This window comes from Ischnura elegans, chromosome 9, assembly GCF_921293095.1.
Source record: "Ischnura elegans chromosome 9, ioIscEleg1.1, whole genome shotgun sequence".
Lineage (NCBI taxonomy): Eukaryota > Metazoa > Arthropoda > Insecta > Odonata > Coenagrionidae > Ischnura > Ischnura elegans.
This window is the reverse complement of record NC_060254.1, coordinates 52,013,536-52,030,897: the sequence shown is the minus strand read 5'-3', so window position 1 is coordinate 52,030,897 and position 17,362 is coordinate 52,013,536. Positions and strand designations below refer to the sequence as shown.

The 17,362-nt window shown below is 32.0% G+C and overlaps 1 protein-coding gene across 2 annotated transcripts; it reads right to left on the bottom strand.

The window, feature by feature from the left end:
- Window positions 1-6,079: 6,079 nt before the first annotated feature.
- Window positions 6,080-10,762, bottom strand: LOC124165926. 2 transcript variants are annotated; one of them, XM_046543462.1, is made up of 6 exons: window positions 10,302-10,762; window positions 10,121-10,185; window positions 9,726-9,855; window positions 9,559-9,611; window positions 8,983-9,132; window positions 6,080-7,007 (listed from the first exon to the last, which is right to left on the bottom strand). In XM_046543462.1, the coding sequence occupies exons 1-6, from the start codon at window positions 10,588-10,590 to the stop codon at window positions 6,573-6,575; spliced, it is 1,122 nt and encodes a 373-aa protein (XP_046399418.1). In that variant the 5' UTR covers window positions 10,591-10,762; the 3' UTR covers window positions 6,080-6,572. The 2 variants fall into 2 exon arrangements, with proteins under 2 accessions (XP_046399418.1, XP_046399419.1); XM_046543463.1 differs by lacking the exon at window positions 8,983-9,132.
- Window positions 10,763-17,362: the final 6,600 nt, after the last annotated feature.

The following is a 17,362-nucleotide window of genomic DNA, read 5'->3' as shown; positions in this document are numbered from 1 at the left end:
GGAAAACTGTAAATTTTAATCGTGAATAACTCGAAAAATATAATTGTTACAAATATAATACAAGGGACATTTTCTGCTTAAAATTTGTTTCCCAATCGATTCCTATGGTCAAAATTTAATAAAAAATTTTAACCATAGGAATGACCCCAGGGTGAAAGCGCCCGTTGGGATGATATATATGTATTTTGATCATTGGTCTATTCCCTACCTGCAGTTAAAATTTCAAGTAAATCCATCCAGTTTGAAAAAATTGCTAGGCCAAAGTGCTTCATTTCCTGGACTACTAGATTCACTTCACATTTTGAATTTAGTGGAAGAATATTTGCTTCCATTAACTTCAAAAAAAGATGGATTTCCACTCAGTTCCCTTCACCATATTCTGATTATAAAATTTAAAATATATTTTATAATCTCTATTGCTTAAAACCGACAAGAGAAGTTAATAACTAATGCAACAGTTTTATCAAGAGTTTTGCAATGGATGTTCAGAGTTTTGCAATGGATGTTCGGCAAAAACTCAAAATGCACTTTATTTATAGAGTTAAAATTGACTAAAACAAATTGGCCCATGTGTGTCAAACTGATAAAATATTCAAATCAAACTGCTTAACCTACCTTGTCCTGATGTCGTGGCATTGTGGTTTTAACGCTCTGTACGCAGTTCCTCACTATCTTTACTTTCATCATTTCACTTTCTCTTTTTGTACTTCAGTTATTTTTACCTAGTTTTTTCTGCACTCTAAAATTAACCCTTTTTATTGAATTCCCACTATTTTAAATTGACAAGGGATCTCAAGTTTCATCAAGAGACATCAAATGCAACAGTTTCGTCAAGAGTTGTTTTGTAATGGATTCTAATTAAACTGTGGATCTTGCCAACCTACCTTGTCTTGATGCCCTAAAATTGATGTCTTAACACACTGTATTATTATGTAGTTCCTCACTTTCTCTTTTCTTTATAATCTTTTCATCTCTAAATTCAATTTGTTAAACTTCTTTTTTCGACTTGAAATAGTTTTGGTAATAATCCTTGGACAGAACATTGAAATAGGTCAATTTTTTTCTCGGAAGAGATGTTTTTTGTAGAATATTTTTGCTCCAGTTTTGGTCATGAATGATCGAAATATTTTAATTTCTCTAAGAAGCCCACATTTTATATCTTATCCATTACGCCCTTATTTTCTGTATGAATAAGTAAAGAGTGCAAATTCCTGCATTAACATCTCAATGCTTATAATGATTGGCACTCATATCGAGAGCATTAATCTTTGCTTGTGGTTTACATGCATAGGCTTTTATTATCAATGAGGATTTTTTAGTATTCCTCTATAAAATTTATAGCATTTGAATTTAATTTACTCAAAATAGCTGCTGGTTTTATAGATGCTTGTGTGTTATCTAGCAAATTTGAGACATCCTATTGAAACAATTGTATTAAAACAAAGAGTATCAAGATATCAGCTGAAACAAAACCTGGGAAAAGGCTAGCGTAATATGTCACAAGCATTTTATTTAAAAAAAGTAAATATTGCTGCCACGAGTATGACAGAATTAAGCTTCTTAAAAGATTGGCAGAGGTATAGAGAAACCAGCTGCCTCATTGAAAATGATAAAATCTAAAAACTCAATTTATCTTTAACATATGTAGTTACTTTAAGACAGTTAATTTAATATACCTACTTACCCACAAATATGCATTTTCTCAAGAGTCAACAAGAACAAGGGAAAGATGAGAAAATTCAAGAAACTAATTTCTTGTGGTGTGATTTTGAAAGAAAGAGACTGGAACAGTGAACATCATGGTAGAAAACGCTGTAAATATGAAATTAATATGCATTCGGCCTCAACTATATCATGTATTTTGATTCGTCAGATAGTTTCATTCACTGTGGGTTTTGCCAATTATTTCGTGGTTAGACTCTTCCACAGGGTGTCCAGAGGGATCTTCAATTTTTGCATGTATGGCCACGTTTGAATTGATTTACCTAATTTTACAAATTTGCAAACACAGAAGAAAATTTTCCATAAACTTCATTCATAATAGCTTTGATTTCTTTTGGCGTTAACTGGGAAAATTAATTTTTGATATTAAGAGAGTGATCTCTTGAAAATTCCAAGGATTTATTGAGCAATTCTTGTATCATCAGCAATTCTTGTGGTCTGAATTCTGGGTTTCTCTCCATCAATCCTTCTCAACCGGGTACAAATGATCTGAGGTGTCAGTCACTTCCTCCAGTAGAGTTCCACCAGTGTTATATTATTGCCGATAGTGATGGAGTTTACAATATTTTTCTATTTTTCAATCCAGTAGTATTCACTGCACAAAGTTGATAGCGTCAACCCTTGCAGTGGTTCCAATCTGAATCTCCAGCTTTATAAAAGCCTTCAAAAAGCTGGAGGTATTAAAAATTTTGGGAGAAATAATTCAGATGAATAATGCTGGAAAATCAGATAGATAACATCACCTACTCCTGTCAAATTGGTCACCACATCTCAGCTATTTGGTCTAATGATTGCTAACAAAAATGGCTATTTTTCAGGAAAGCAAAGAAACGATTTATTTTTTTAGTTGTATATAATTTTAAATGAAATTAAAAACCAAAAATACATAAAACTGGAAAAGAAGCATAGATTTGTAAACAAAGTTGTTTTTTGCTCGAATTGAATTTTTTATTAAAAGTATTAGCAGTCTTAACTCAGACAGGCCCAATTTTGAGATACGTGTTCTTCGAACTTCGCTATATAGGTACCTTGAGCATCAGGCAGAAGGTTTGGTTCATTGTTGTTTACAATTGTCACTGATGCATTACCTCAATGGGTGGTTCTCCATGAATGAGTGAACAAACAAGAACTTAAATGAAATCACCAACTCATTGAAAGTGGGTTGAAACTTTGATGTTTCATTATTGCAAACTTATGAGATGATGGCTGAATGGGGAAGATATTTTTTGCTTCATTTTATCTTTCCTTTCCATCCACCAAATTCTTGAACAGGATTTTGATTTCATGTCTCAGTTACTGACTCGGTTACCTACCAACCTAGCCTGTCTTGCAGCTACTCAGCAGTGAGTGGGACAAGCAAATAAGGATAAAGTGAAATGGGTGTACTCTTATTTTTGGCTGCAATTTTTGGTCAAAAAGATGTGTATTTTACACAATGTTTTATCTATTCCATTTGAATAAAGTCAATTCTTTGCAGAGAGATGTCATGAAACAACATATCTAATGATCAACTAAGATATCTTATTGCCCGCAAAGGGTCTAGCAGGCTAACACTAGAAGCGCTGTCTCTATCCCATTCCTAAAAGTGCCGGTTTTTGACAGGTAGGTGTTTTCTCTTGTTGTGGTGGTATATATACCTAATTTCAATCGTAAATTGTATTTTGAAGTGTGATTCTTTTATTTTTACTCAAATTTACAATATTTTGAAATAAAAAATGTTTTAAACAATTTAGTTTTTAAAATGGAACACAAAATTTGGTTGGTAAACTCTGTGGTAGTCTATGTAATAATCCCGTGAAATGAGTGCATAGCATAAAAATAGAAATAGTGCTGAATCATGCAGAAAATCAGTTGTGAATTCAATGTGCTAATGTTTGTGCCACTCATAATGCTAGAAAATATCTGATTTTAAAGAACACATAATAAGCTGAACATTAATACATAATACAGGTTAAAGTGACCGCTCTGGCACTTTTTGGTGTACCAGTAATTATGTATTTCATAATTCTATCAGCCAACATTAAAAATTGTTGTATGTGGTCAGAGGACAAAAATTCATTAAAAGTAACGAAATATTAACAATTTGTAACTGACATGAAGGAGACCATTTGAAATCCTAATATGGCCAAAAGACTGCTCCAGTGTTTCCAGTGTTAAAATATGGGAAAATTGCCCACAGATATTTAGAAAAATGAAAAATGTACACTTGAAGTGCATAAAAAATTATGTCTCTGGCCTTAAAAATTGAAAGTTATCTACAATAAACTTTAAAAACGATTTTTTGTTTGTTATTCATATCTTCAGTTTTCATTTTTGTATAAGTGTTTTCTTGAATTCAAAATGTATATGCTATTACATTCTATCAGCTTGAATTTTTTCATAATTTTTTGCCCAAAAACAAAATTTTGTCAGTTTGAAATTATCAAAATTAAATTAAAAATTCTAGCAAACAATAGACATGCCAAAAAAAGTTTTTGCTGAAGTATGATCGTAATTTTATTCAGATTTTAAAAAATGGTGGAGCATGGTTGAAAACACTAAACCACTAAAACACCTAACTGTTTTACACTATTTTAACCTATACATATAGGTATTCCATATGCATAGTGAAATATTTGATTTGATTGTTGAGAGCAGCAATTGTTGATAAGTTTGTAATATTTTTGATTGGGAGTGGACATTAACAAAAACATCATTGTTATAAACATCAATTATGATTATTCTTAAAGCTTTGAGAGATGCAAAATCTGCCTAATGCAAAAAAAATTGAAAAAATTGAGGTTGGTAGAATGTTATAGCATATACATTTTAAAATCTAGAATACTTTGACCTGGGGGTTACAATTATAATAATTATTCAATTTTTTATTTGTGCTTTATTACATTTAAGATGAAATTTTATATAAAAAAAAACATTTTGAAACTAAGAAAATGTTTTTGCAAAAATAAAAGCTGGAGATTGTTGATATTCGAATGAAAAATTGTGTTTGAATATTTTTTTGAGATAATTATTAATTGTTAAGGCCCAAAAATTTGGGGAAGCATATAATTTTTGATGCACTTGAAGTGTTTATCTTTTATTTTTCAAAATATCTGGAGGCACTTTTCACCATCTTAGCCTACTAGACCATTTTATTACAACTCCTTACTACACATGTTTCAATTGCTACACTATCATCATCAGTACCTGTGGGCAATACGATATCTTAGTTGATCATTATTCTATTTGATCAATTTTGATATCTACAGAATGATTTTCATGATCTAATAATATCATATTGCGAGTCCAAATTGAACTTAGAATTTGGAGTTGTTTTGGAAGGGGTGTATTGTTATATCATATGCATAAAGAAATTTCATTACATTCATTACGCTGTAACGAAACCATGGTCATAATGGTATGCTGATACCACCTCTGTAATAAAACCATGGACCGTCATAATTATCATACTGATGCATTTTGCTAGATGGTGGGGTAATCATGATAACTGTGTAGGATAGCATCGTAATTTATGAAGTGCCATGTGCCGTGAACAGTTTGTGTAGCTCGGGGTCAGAGGTGGTCTGAGGTGATTGGGGGCTCTTACTGGGGAATACAGGGGTCCTCCTCAGGAAAATTTTTGGAAATTGCATGCCAGGAAATGGTTTTTTGACTCTATTTAAATTCTTACAAATCTGATAAAAGTTAACAAAAATAGAAATTTCTTTTGAAAAAATGCTAAGAAAAGTGAAAATTTCACTGCTAATAAAATGTAACCAATTGTTATAAGTCTATTTTCTATTCAGAGCGTTTGCTCCTTGAAACTGCACTGAAGTCTATAAAATGTCTAAAATAATCTTTATGAATAACCCTTTCAAAAGCAGCATCAGGTTCCTTTTTATCTTCCAACATCTTGAGTTTACTTGTTTTTTTTTGCATAATATTTTTACCCTAAGTGTGGTGTAAATAAAGCAACTGATGAAAATGCATGGTTTCGTTACACCCTAACACTTATTACCAGGGAATTAGTTCTTAGAAGAATCCTTATTTTTAAGTTACTGAGATATATGGAGCTTCATGCATCAAAAATTGTCTCTCTTTGGTATGAAAGCTAATAATTCCCTTGACCATTCTGTGGAAAAAATATGAACCATGGATGGAATGTAATTCTGATACCACTTTGATAACATTACTCTGAATCAAAACCATGGTCATAATGTTATACTGATACCACCTTGATAAAGTTACTCTGTAACAAAACCGTCGTCAGTCATAATAAATCACCACGAGGAAAAAGCCAATCTTTTATCCCTTCAACTCTTACGAATGCAAATAAATGATAAGGGATTGCCATTAAATGATATAATAAATGCCGAGGTAATGAATCAAGAATTTAATAGCCATTCAAAATGTTGTCACACTCTTATAAGCATTGTATAATTCATTCATATATGCAGAATCATCAATTCAATGTTTTATATTATAAAAGAGTATAGACGATTTCATGAATGGATTTGGCCATCAAATTTACTTTTGTGTTACAGATACAATTTACTCTCTTAAAATCATATACATAACCATTAATTAATTCCAAACAAGAGTTCAACGAAAATATGCATCTTGGACAATCGAAAACAAAATGTTTTTATCACACGCAATTATACACATGCACAGAGGACACAATTTTCACAAGTCATAGCAAAACACAGCAGCATGTTAGATAACAAATATTGGGGGGACTAAAATTTCGAAATTTATGAGATCAGGAGAAATTTTAATACAAATGTACAGCAGATTATTTTTATGTTATTGAGATATATTGAGACAGGTAATTGACAGGATATTGAGATATATTGAGAGTGCCTCATGCATCAAAAATTGTCTCTCCTTGGTATGAAAGCTAATAATTCCCTTGACCTTTCTGTTGAAAGCTTTGTAGATGAACCATTCCCTGAGAACTTAGTCCCTAAGGCAAATGCATTGCTTGAGTGAGGAATTTGGTGGCTGATCGTGGTGCTCTTTTTTGGGTCCAAGCGACATGGTGGATCTTCATCATAGCCATCTCCCTTCTCCATGCCTTTCGAGCATAGTGACTGTTGTCTACAAGACATGTTGTTTCGATTGAAACTCATGCCATCATGCCTTTGATTGTTGTCTCCCACAAGATGTTGGCGAGCATCTTGAAAAGGCTCTATAACACATTGTGATCCTGCGTCGACAGCATGAGAATTGATTGAAGACACAGAAATGCACTTTCTAACCCTGTCCAGCAGTTGGTCACAAAATTTCTCGGCATTCTGCAAACACTGAAATCAAAATATAGTTTTTTATAACAACTTTGGATTCTCAAGAAAAGAGTAGAAAAAATGTTTGAGTAGAAAAAAATGTACATATTTGAGATGGTGAGAAGAATATGAACCATGGATGGAAAATAACTCTAAAACAAAAGGTGGTAGAGGCAAATTCCAGTACAAACTTATTTCGGCTAATTTAAAATTAGCTAGTCAAAAATAGGATTTACAATTGCCATCTGCTAGCTGCATTTAACCTTACTTAAACCAAAATCTGCAATCTGTGTATCCCCTGGTGATTGTTAGTGCGTCACTACTTAACATTATATCAGCCTTCAAAAGCCATAACCATTGCCAAACTGTAGATAATTCAAATCTTTTTCCATTTTTTCATATACTCATGTGTATGTTATCATAAACTGCTGTCCCATAAGGAACTTGTGATATTACAAGGATGGATCCATACATAGGCGGATCCAGGGGGGGGGCACGGGGGCACGTGCCCCCCCCCAGACCCTCAAAAATATACAAGATTTTTAATACGGTCCCATTATCATTGCGTTCGTTTTGTATTACGAGATATCCTTGTGCCCCCCCCTGAACAAAATCCTGGATACGGCCTTGCTTGTGCCCCCCCCCAGAAAGAAATCCTGGATCCGCCCCTGGATCCATAGGTTTTTAAAAAAGAAGGTAAATGTTGTTATATTTGGTTAGTTTATTTCATCTTTTCCTTTTTACTCAATGTAGATGATATAGCTAATCTAATTAATTGCAAAAAGCATTAAAAAAGTTGGAGGCTATCAAAGCGTTGGGAAAGTAGTTTTCCCTAGGTTGAGTTACAAAGTTCATGAAGTTGACAAAACGGCTAATTTTACGGTGCGTGGAGTCACTTCTTGCACTGCTGTGTCTACATTTTTGAATATGTCTTAAAACAAAAAATATACCAGAATTAAGAATAAAATTTTCTTTAAAGTGACGTATTATTTATTATTTTAACATGCGCACAACCCCATATATAAATTTTCAAAGTACAACGGCATATCATTTTGACGCCGATAGTAGGTCAGAGAGGGCATTTGACCCGAGCGGCAGATTTCAGGAGGCGGAAAAATAATAAAAGTTTATTTAAAAAGTCATTTAATATTTATATATAGTAATTGCATGATTATATTATTCTTTGATAATTATTAATTTAAAAGTAAAAAATATTGATAAAACTTCATAATAGCTAACATACGGTGTGTAATTTCAAAAAATAGCTTACGAATGTATTTAATTTCGGAAGGATCGAGTGGGGATCAGGGGACGGTGGGCGGCAAATTAATCTATGCCCCCCTAACCAAACTCTTTGGTCCGGTCATGTCACAATAAAACATTACAATTTCATTCAGGATTCCAATCATTGAATTCCACTCTATAAAATATTTCCAAACAAGTAAAGTTGTGACCTTAACGGTGTATAATAGTAGTAAGTTAAAACAATAGTATCTACTGAAAAGCGTGAGGACACAAAATGCGAAAAATTTAAATGGCCGCTGAAACCTTTCGAAGTAAGTCATCCAGTATTTCACGGATGATAGTTACTCGTTCACTTTCACAAAATAGTATACAAAAAATGTGCCACTGATGTTTTGAAAGCAGGTGAAGGATACTTACTTTAAAATTTATTTATATTCTTTACTCGTTCTAGATTTTTTTCTCACTATATGTTATGTATTGCATGAAAATCAATTTTTCTCTATGAAAATGTTTCGCCATTTGTTATTGGCATCTTCAAAGGTCAGAAAATTGGTGTATTACCTCTTATAAATTTCAGCATATTTGTAAGACACATTAAAAACACTAGAAATTAAATACTATCGATGATTATTCCTATGAGCACATCAACAAAAAATCAGAATACGTATTAATAGCGAACCGTTTGCTGACGTACTGACTAACTCCGCAACGAACATGTTACAGTGTTGGTCAAGGAAGATGGCCTACTTACATTGTTAATATAGGAAGGGTTGAATGGTTCTGGATCTAGGAACTCCGTTGAAGATTTGGCTGTAAATGGTGACCTATCAATAGTTGTAAACTCCGTCGAAGGTAATACTGACAAATCTACAGCGGATATTGCCCGACAAATCATTTCCACCTGTAAAGTATTGACAAAATAGAGCAATATAGGTATAATAATAACAGAAATAACTACTAAAAAGCGCATATCGATATGAAAAGCATAGTGATATTGAGTCGCACTTACGATTGGGATGGAATATATCGACAAAAACAGGCGCCAATATACAGAGAAGAAGAAACACCTTAATCTTGTCTATTGCCATAATTATCAAGGTTACGTGAATAGAACGTCGAATAATAATGAATCCACTGTTTTTATACCTATCGATTTTATCTCTATGTACCCATTAAATTAAACAGTAGAAGCATAATACAAGTTAATCGACCTGATATAACTATATAGTAATATATATTAAGACTGCATAAAAATATGATTTAATTTATGGAAGAATTTATGGCTACGGAATCACATTTAACAGCTGATAAATGTGACTTGACGTACCTGTCTGGCATGCCTGTTTGTATCCAGGGGAAGTTGCATCGGCTTTATGGTAGCTAAAAAAAGTTAAAATATGTAAATATTGGGTTTTAAAATGAGTTAGGGCTTTCCAAATTCACTCTAACTCGAAATAAATTGAATGTTTTGGAGAATATTTAAAAATAACGTACTCTGGTTTTGCTCTACTCTAGCGTACTCTAGAATTGGCTCTGGTTTTTTGCAGAATCGGTCAAAAACCTCTCTAAGCTCTCTGTAGCACATTAATTCTTTCTCAATGTGCTCTCTTTCTTCTTTGATTACCTGTAAAACACCCGTCAGTTAAAGAGAAATTCTGATCAGTCTTAATCATGTAAAATAAGATGATAATTAAAACGTAAATCATCTGTAATTATTTAGATTTCACCCCAAAAAAAGGATAAAAATTCTAGATTATCGGTAAAATTATCATGCACACAAGAACACACAAGTTTATCAATAATCAAGCTTAAAAGAAAATGAATAAAAAAATAGTTTTGCTATATAATAATGTATTACAATATTACAATTAGTCGGAGATAAATCTTACCGCAGCAGCCTTATCAAGCTCTCCCGAAAGATTTTCAATAGATTTTTGAATCTTTATCTCCAACTCTAGGAAAAGAAATAAGGCAATACCTAGTTAGGCAAAGAGGCTATAAAGACTTATAGAATATTATATATGAAAGCTTTATGGGAATGTTTTGACAGCATTGTGGAAGCAGCTTTACCTTCGAGATTTTCGTCTTCCTCGTCTTTTTTCTCTGCCTCTGTCTCATCGTCTTCAAATGAATCCTCTGAGCTTTGAACGATATCCACACTTACAGTGCTGTCATAAAAAGGGTCACTTATGGCATTAATTACTTTTTCTCCCATATCATTTGCATCGCCATCGCATTCAGTCTCGTACTGAATTTCCACAGATGCTTCAACTGGAATCCCTTCCTCCAAGCTTTTATCGTCTGTTTCATAATCTGTTTCATCTGATGAGGAGGATCCACCAATTTCCAAAGGATTCATTTCTTGATAGTTAAGAGGCTACCTTGACTTAAATTTTAAAAAATGGGCAATACTTAATTAACAAGCTAATTTTTTATGTATATTTTCCCTGAAACAGCATAAAAAATCACGGACACGGAATAAATAGAATGCAATGCTTAGTAAGCGTGGATGATGACACGATTTTTTCAACAATAAATGTAAACAAAAGCAACGGTGGCGACGATAAGTAAATATTGGTATGTATATACATATTATGTATACCATTTTTAAAATACTATGCATACATGCTAAATTCATATGCATTATGCATATTTCGTGTATGTCGTCATATCGTACTAATTGAGTGTACAATGAAGTAGAATATACGAGGCCATTTACGGGAGTGGTCAGGTGTTAATTACGAATACAATTACAATGACACCGTGACAGTTTAGCATGGTACACATCTTACTTTCACTTAATAATGATTCATCTGCAACATCGTGGGCTCAGTGATCACTTGCCAAGAAAGTGCATTAACATTTTCTTGACCAATTTATTACAATTTTTTAAGCGTAAATTGTATTTTTAGTAATTTTTTGAACCGAAAAAATGCCATATGCCAATGCCAATTGTCAAAATAGAGAAAATTTGACATTTTCGCCTGTTTTTCGGAGACATCTTAAATGACAATGATTCTCAATTACTTGTCATTAAGAAAAATAATTTTTCTTATCTGATAAGATTTTATTGGGATAAATCCAACCCTGCCTAGTGAATTTCGGGAAATAACGCCGGTCATGACAAACGGCAGGAATTTGCTTACTCTGGGTGTGAACCTTGGGATTTACATAGAGGAGACCGCAGTGCTCCCTGTAGAGTATGTTGGTATGTATGTGCATATTATATATACAATTATTACAGTGTTATGCATAATGCACTTGAATTATGCATCCTTCAAGTATGCCGTCACATACCGCCATATCATGATGAACTAGATGTGTTGCTACTCACAGCGAATTTTAATCGATTTTCAAAAATGTTCTCAGCGTGGCGATGAATTCAGCGCGATCCATTTTTTCTAAATAATATCACTAGTATTAAATTCCCTTGGAATGGCATTGAATAGTTATGGAAAAAGAAAAATTATCGAAAGTTCGCCATCATCCTAGCTGAAACGATTGCTCGAATTTTGCGTAAAAAGTAATAACGTGATTCAGACGTTAGATGGAATGCAGCGCCGCCGCGGAAGAAGGGGGAATTTGTTGCATTGGGTCAGATTGGGTTTGAGTTGAGCGCTCTTGGAGGATATGAGGAGGAGTTTGATGGAAAGAGAGTGAGTGAGTATTCAAGAGGTGAGGGTTTGCGCTCAGCTCTTAAGGGCAGACTCGTCAAACTCGGAAGGAAGCATTTCCCGAACCCAGTCACATCCGAGGAAACTGGGAACAAGTTTGCAAAGGATGTCGGGAGTTGAATCAGTGCGTGATGCACGCCGCCGCTCTGGTGGAACTCTGCACAACATCGTTTCCTTCCCATCGCAAAAATCCCCTCCTCACTCTACCCCCCGCACAACAAATAAGCCCCTGCCCCTAGTGTTACTGCTGCTGCGCAATCGGGAGTGCGGTAGATACAAGCAGGGACAGATTTAAGAAGTTTTCACCGTGTAGCGAAGGAAAGGAAGAAATTATAAGAATTAAAATTATACATATATTATATTAATTATGTACATATATATTTATAATATTAATATTCATTTATTAATTCTTTCTTTAAATTTTATTTCAATTTCTGTATTTAATTTTACCTATTAATATATATATAATATAACCTATTAATGGTTATATAATTATGATAATATTAAATTATTATTATATGATAACCTACTAATTTTATTTACCCTAACTCAAATATAAGTTGAAATTAATAGGATGAAATAATTACGTTATCTTCTATTTTAAATAAAGTGCCTGAGTTAAAGGGCCATTTTGATAGACTGGATTACGTAATTTCTATTACCTTTATTATTTCTCGTAGAATTGAACTGCTCTTAAAACATCAAACATTTTTGTGCATCGTACACTTAGAAATAAAAAGATAAGCTAATTAAGCTAATAGGTTTATACCCTTTTTATGAGAGTTCTAATCTCTCTCTTTTTAATTAAAATAAATTTATCAATAATGCTTTTTATATCAAGATTAATTACAGGAACATTGATTACAATTAGATCAAGATCATGATTATTCATATGAATTGGATTAGAAATAAATCTAATATCATTTATCCCGTTAATAAATAGCAACAAAACCCCATATGAAAGAGAAGAATCTATAAAATATTTTATAGGTCAAGCTATAGCTTCAATAATACCATTAATATATCTAATTATATCATAATTTATTAATTTTGATAAACAATTAATTTATTTAATCTTTTTAACTTCAATATTTATTAAAATAGGGGCTGCCCCATTTCATTTTTGATTCCCAGGAGTTATGCAAGGACTGTCAGTTAACAGTAGCGGGGAAGTCATGTGTGGAGTCATTCGAATGATCGATACAAAAAATAATTCAATAAAGTATTCCAAAGATAAATATTATATTGTATGAACTACCTTATGAAGCCTTATGTGTGCCAATCCTTCCTTCATGTAATTGTCTGCGAAAGTTGATTGTCGATGAAATTTATGTGTAGCCAACCCTGTGTCTCATCAACTCAATCAGGGGCGCAGCTAGGAATTAAGGCTAGGGGGGGTATTTGGCGCAACAAATACTTACGGGTGTGTGGATATTGCATACCCACCAGGGTAAGCAGGAGTTGCGGGGACCCTCCTCCAGCAAAAATTTAAGAATAATGGTTCAAAATGGCGAGTTTTACGGCTTTCTGGGATGCAAGTAGCCATATCTGTAAAGTACCAATCTCATCCGAATCATATGAGTGGATAAAAAATTAAAAGTTGCTTATTGAGACAGTTAGGCTCATTACTCGGATTCTACGGGAATACCTTAATTCTTTCTACCCGCCAATCGACGCCTTAACTTCCCTTAACTCGATTTCCCTCCACAAGACGAGGCTTTCCGGGTGGCAGTCTCCCCAACTCCTCCTTTCCGACTCCTCCCCCGACTCCCATCCACACCATCAAAGATTCATCCGCATTGCACCTGAGTATTTCTTATCTCCACACTCTCTCTCTACCTCTTCCACTTTTCTCAACCTTTCTCTTGTTTTTCACATTCTCCTAACCCCTTGTTCTAGCGGTGGCTCCCAATGAAAAGTACCCGGCAAATAATGATCTATGATATCCTATGCTATTGAATTTAGCTGTCCAAAATTTTCTGAGGATTACCTGGTTGATAATATTTTTTTTTATCTTTTGGTCTCCATGCCATCCTTGGTTTACATTTTATAATATCTATTTTCAATGTAAAGTAAAGGGATATAAAACCTTGACCCCTTTCCATATAATTCCGTTGGAGCGAAAAGAAAATATGACATTATAAAGGTATAATCCTATTCTGGGATCAATTTAAGAAAAGGACCTTGCTTTTACCAAGGTCATCGACTTCAGAAAGCAAAAGACGTTGTCTTACGTCTGCCAAAATCGGATATAAGTACGTGCATCACGCTAATGCAACGACTATTGAAAAATAAAGGGTTACGATCAATTTTTACTTTTGATATGCAGTTATTACAATAGCAATATCTCGAAAAGTAACTGCTACAAATTCTTTTTGCTTAGTTATTTCTCATCTCTTTTCTTGTATTATTTTATTTTTTTAATGACTGGTAGGCTATTTGGCTGCTGACTTCTGTCAACTTTGTTGAATCTCGTAATAAATAGACTTACATTTTTTAATTTTACACTCCTTTTTTCTAATTAACATACAACAACTTTTCCCCCCTGAAAATGACACATGAGTGCTAACAATCGGTCTGGGTCTATCTAATAAAAAAAGTTTGATAGAATTAACCAAGTTTAAATGCATTAAAATATCTGTTACTGTAACTCTATTGAGTTTTAATTCGTTAAATGCAGGAATGAAATGGGTAACTGATTGGTAATAATTAATTATTTTTACTACCATTAAAATTTGAAAATGTTCTCATAATAGAATTTGCAAAAATACGGCATTTGCTACACTAAAAATATTATTTTGCTTAATGTTTGGTTTAGCTTTTCCATCAAAGATATTAGTTTTTAGCGATCGGTTATCAGTGGGTTTCCTCTATTTTTGCTATTAAGTTGCCTAATTACCATTTTTGCGCCTATGTTGGCTCATTATTTTATATAGCCACCGCCAAAGCTCATCTAATGCAGTTCATGAGGTTTACTTACTTCAGTGCATTATCTATTTCATTTTCCGGTATTATTGTCCATCTTTTTTAAGTATCACTACGGGGAATTTGTTTAAAATAAAAAAATGACAAAAAGTAACCAGAAATAGAAAATTCTTCTTTACATCTCCATTTCAGTCAAAAGAATAAAAAGGGAAAATATAATAAAAAATAATTTTTTCATTTATTGACGCGAATTAACAGCTTGCAATAGGAAAATGACAAAATGTAACCCGAAAGATTAAATTCTTTTAATATACTTCATTTCAGTGATAGAAAAGAGAAATAGAAATCATACTAAAATATATAGAATATATTCCAGTTATTCACGCTAATTATTTGCTTAAAAAAGAAAATAATAAATTCAAACTTTATACTTCACGGCCCCTTATTATATATATATATATATATATATATATTTTTTTTTTATATCACGAGACGTGGGTCAAATGTAAATATTATTTATTTTTTCAAACTTTGCCCACGTTTCGGACATTATATTTGTCCATCCTCAGGGCTATAAAAATGATAATGTATGATACAAAATTAGTTAAATACAGGCAATTTTACAGTTGTTATACATTAAAATTTAATTTTTAATGTAATTATAATTAAAATTTAATTTTTAATGTATAACAACTGTAAAATTGCCTGTATTTAACTAATTTTGTATCATACATTATCATTTTTATAGCCCTGAGGATGGACAAATATAATGTCCGAAACGTAGGCAAAGTTTGAAAAAATAAATAATATTTACATTTGACCCATATCTTGTGATATAAATATATATATATATATATATATATATATATATATATATATATATATATATAAATGGGAAATGATTCTAAAAATTCAATTTCTCTTTTCTTGACGAGGGTTAAACGCTTAAAATAGGAAATTAACAAAATGTAAAACGAAAGAGAAAATTCTTATTTTTACTTCATATCTGGAATGATAAGGTAATATAGGAAATAAATAAACAAAATTCAATTTTTCTTTTATCGAAAATTAATTGCTTTAAACAGTAAAAAAAGAAAATGTAAAAATAATGCTCTAACTCTTATTATGACCTCCATTTTAGTGCAAACAAAAAATGGGAAATGATTCTAAAAATTTTAATATTTCTTTTGTTGACGAGGGGTAAACGCTTAGAATAGGAAATTGACAAAATGTAATAAGAAAGAAAAAATTCTTATTTACACTACATATCAGGAATTATAAGGTAATATAGGAAATGATAATACAAAATTCAATTTTTCCTTAATCGAGAATTAATTGTTTTAAACAGTAAACTAAGAAAATCTAACAAGAATGCTCAAATTCTTAATATAACCTCCATTTTAGTGCAAACAAAAAACGGGAAATGATACAAATTAACTTTATTCTTTTATTTACGAGAATTAATAAATTACAATGTGAAAATGACAAAAAGTAACACAAAGTTAAACTTCTTAATAAAAACCTCATTTTACGTATAAAAAACAAATAAGAGAATTAACATAATTAAGTAGCATTTTCTGTTCAAAGACGAACATTATTAACCTAAAATAGGAAAATGGCCAAATGTAATTCGAAAGCAAAAATTAATATTTTTACATCCAATTTTGGGCAAAGAAACAAAAGTGGAAATCATACTAAAATTGAATATTCCCTCTAACATCGCAAATTAATATATATCCGAAACACATATCAAAATAACATTTTTATTTGTTTCATCTTGCGTTGTAAAATCCATTTTTATAAAAAGGATTTTCATATGCAAATCACATTTTTAATTTTTTAATTCTGCTAGTGTAATCAAGTTTAAAACAAGGATTAACAAATTCAGATTTGTAATTTATTTTACTCTGCGTAGTGAAATCGCGTTCATAACTAGGATTTTCATATCAAAATTCCATTTTTAATATTTTCTCTATGCGTAACGATACCGCGTCTATGACAAGGATTTTATATCGAAATAAAATTTTTAACTTTTTCACTCTGCGTTGTGAATTCGTGATGATAGCAAAGATTTTCTTTTCCAAATCACACTTTTCATTTTTTCACTCTGATTAGTGAAATCGCGTTTATGACAAGGATTTTCATATCCAAATTTCATTCATAATAAATTGACTCTGCGTAAAAAATCGCGTTTATAAGAGGGTTTTCCATATCCAAAACTCATTTTTAATTTTTTCACTCTGCGTAGTGAAATCGCATTTATAACAATGATTTCATTTCCAAAATAACATTTTAAAATTTTTCACTCTGCATAGTGAAATCGCACTTATAAAAGGATTTTCATATCTTTATCTCATTTTTAATTTTTTCACTCAGCATATAAAAATTGCGATTATAAAAAAGATTTTAATATCCAAATCACATTTTTAGTTTTTTCTTTCTTCCCTGTAAAATCACATTTATAACAAAGATTTTCATATCCAAATCACATTTGTAATTTTTTTTCTCTGGATAGTGTAATCGCGTTTATAA

Coding starts and splice junctions, on each gene's coding strand:
- LOC124165926 (XM_046543462.1), bottom strand. CDS start 10,590: ATGAATCCTTTGGAAATTGGTGGATCCTCCTCATCAGATGAAACAGAT. Junction 9,856..10,120: donor AGCTTGATAAGGCTGCTGCG/GTAAGATTTATC, acceptor GGTGTTTTACAG/GTAATCAAAGAAGAAAGAGA. Junction 9,612..9,725: donor TAGAGTAGAGCAAAACCAGA/GTACGTTATTTT, acceptor AACTTTTTTTAG/CTACCATAAAGCCGATGCAA.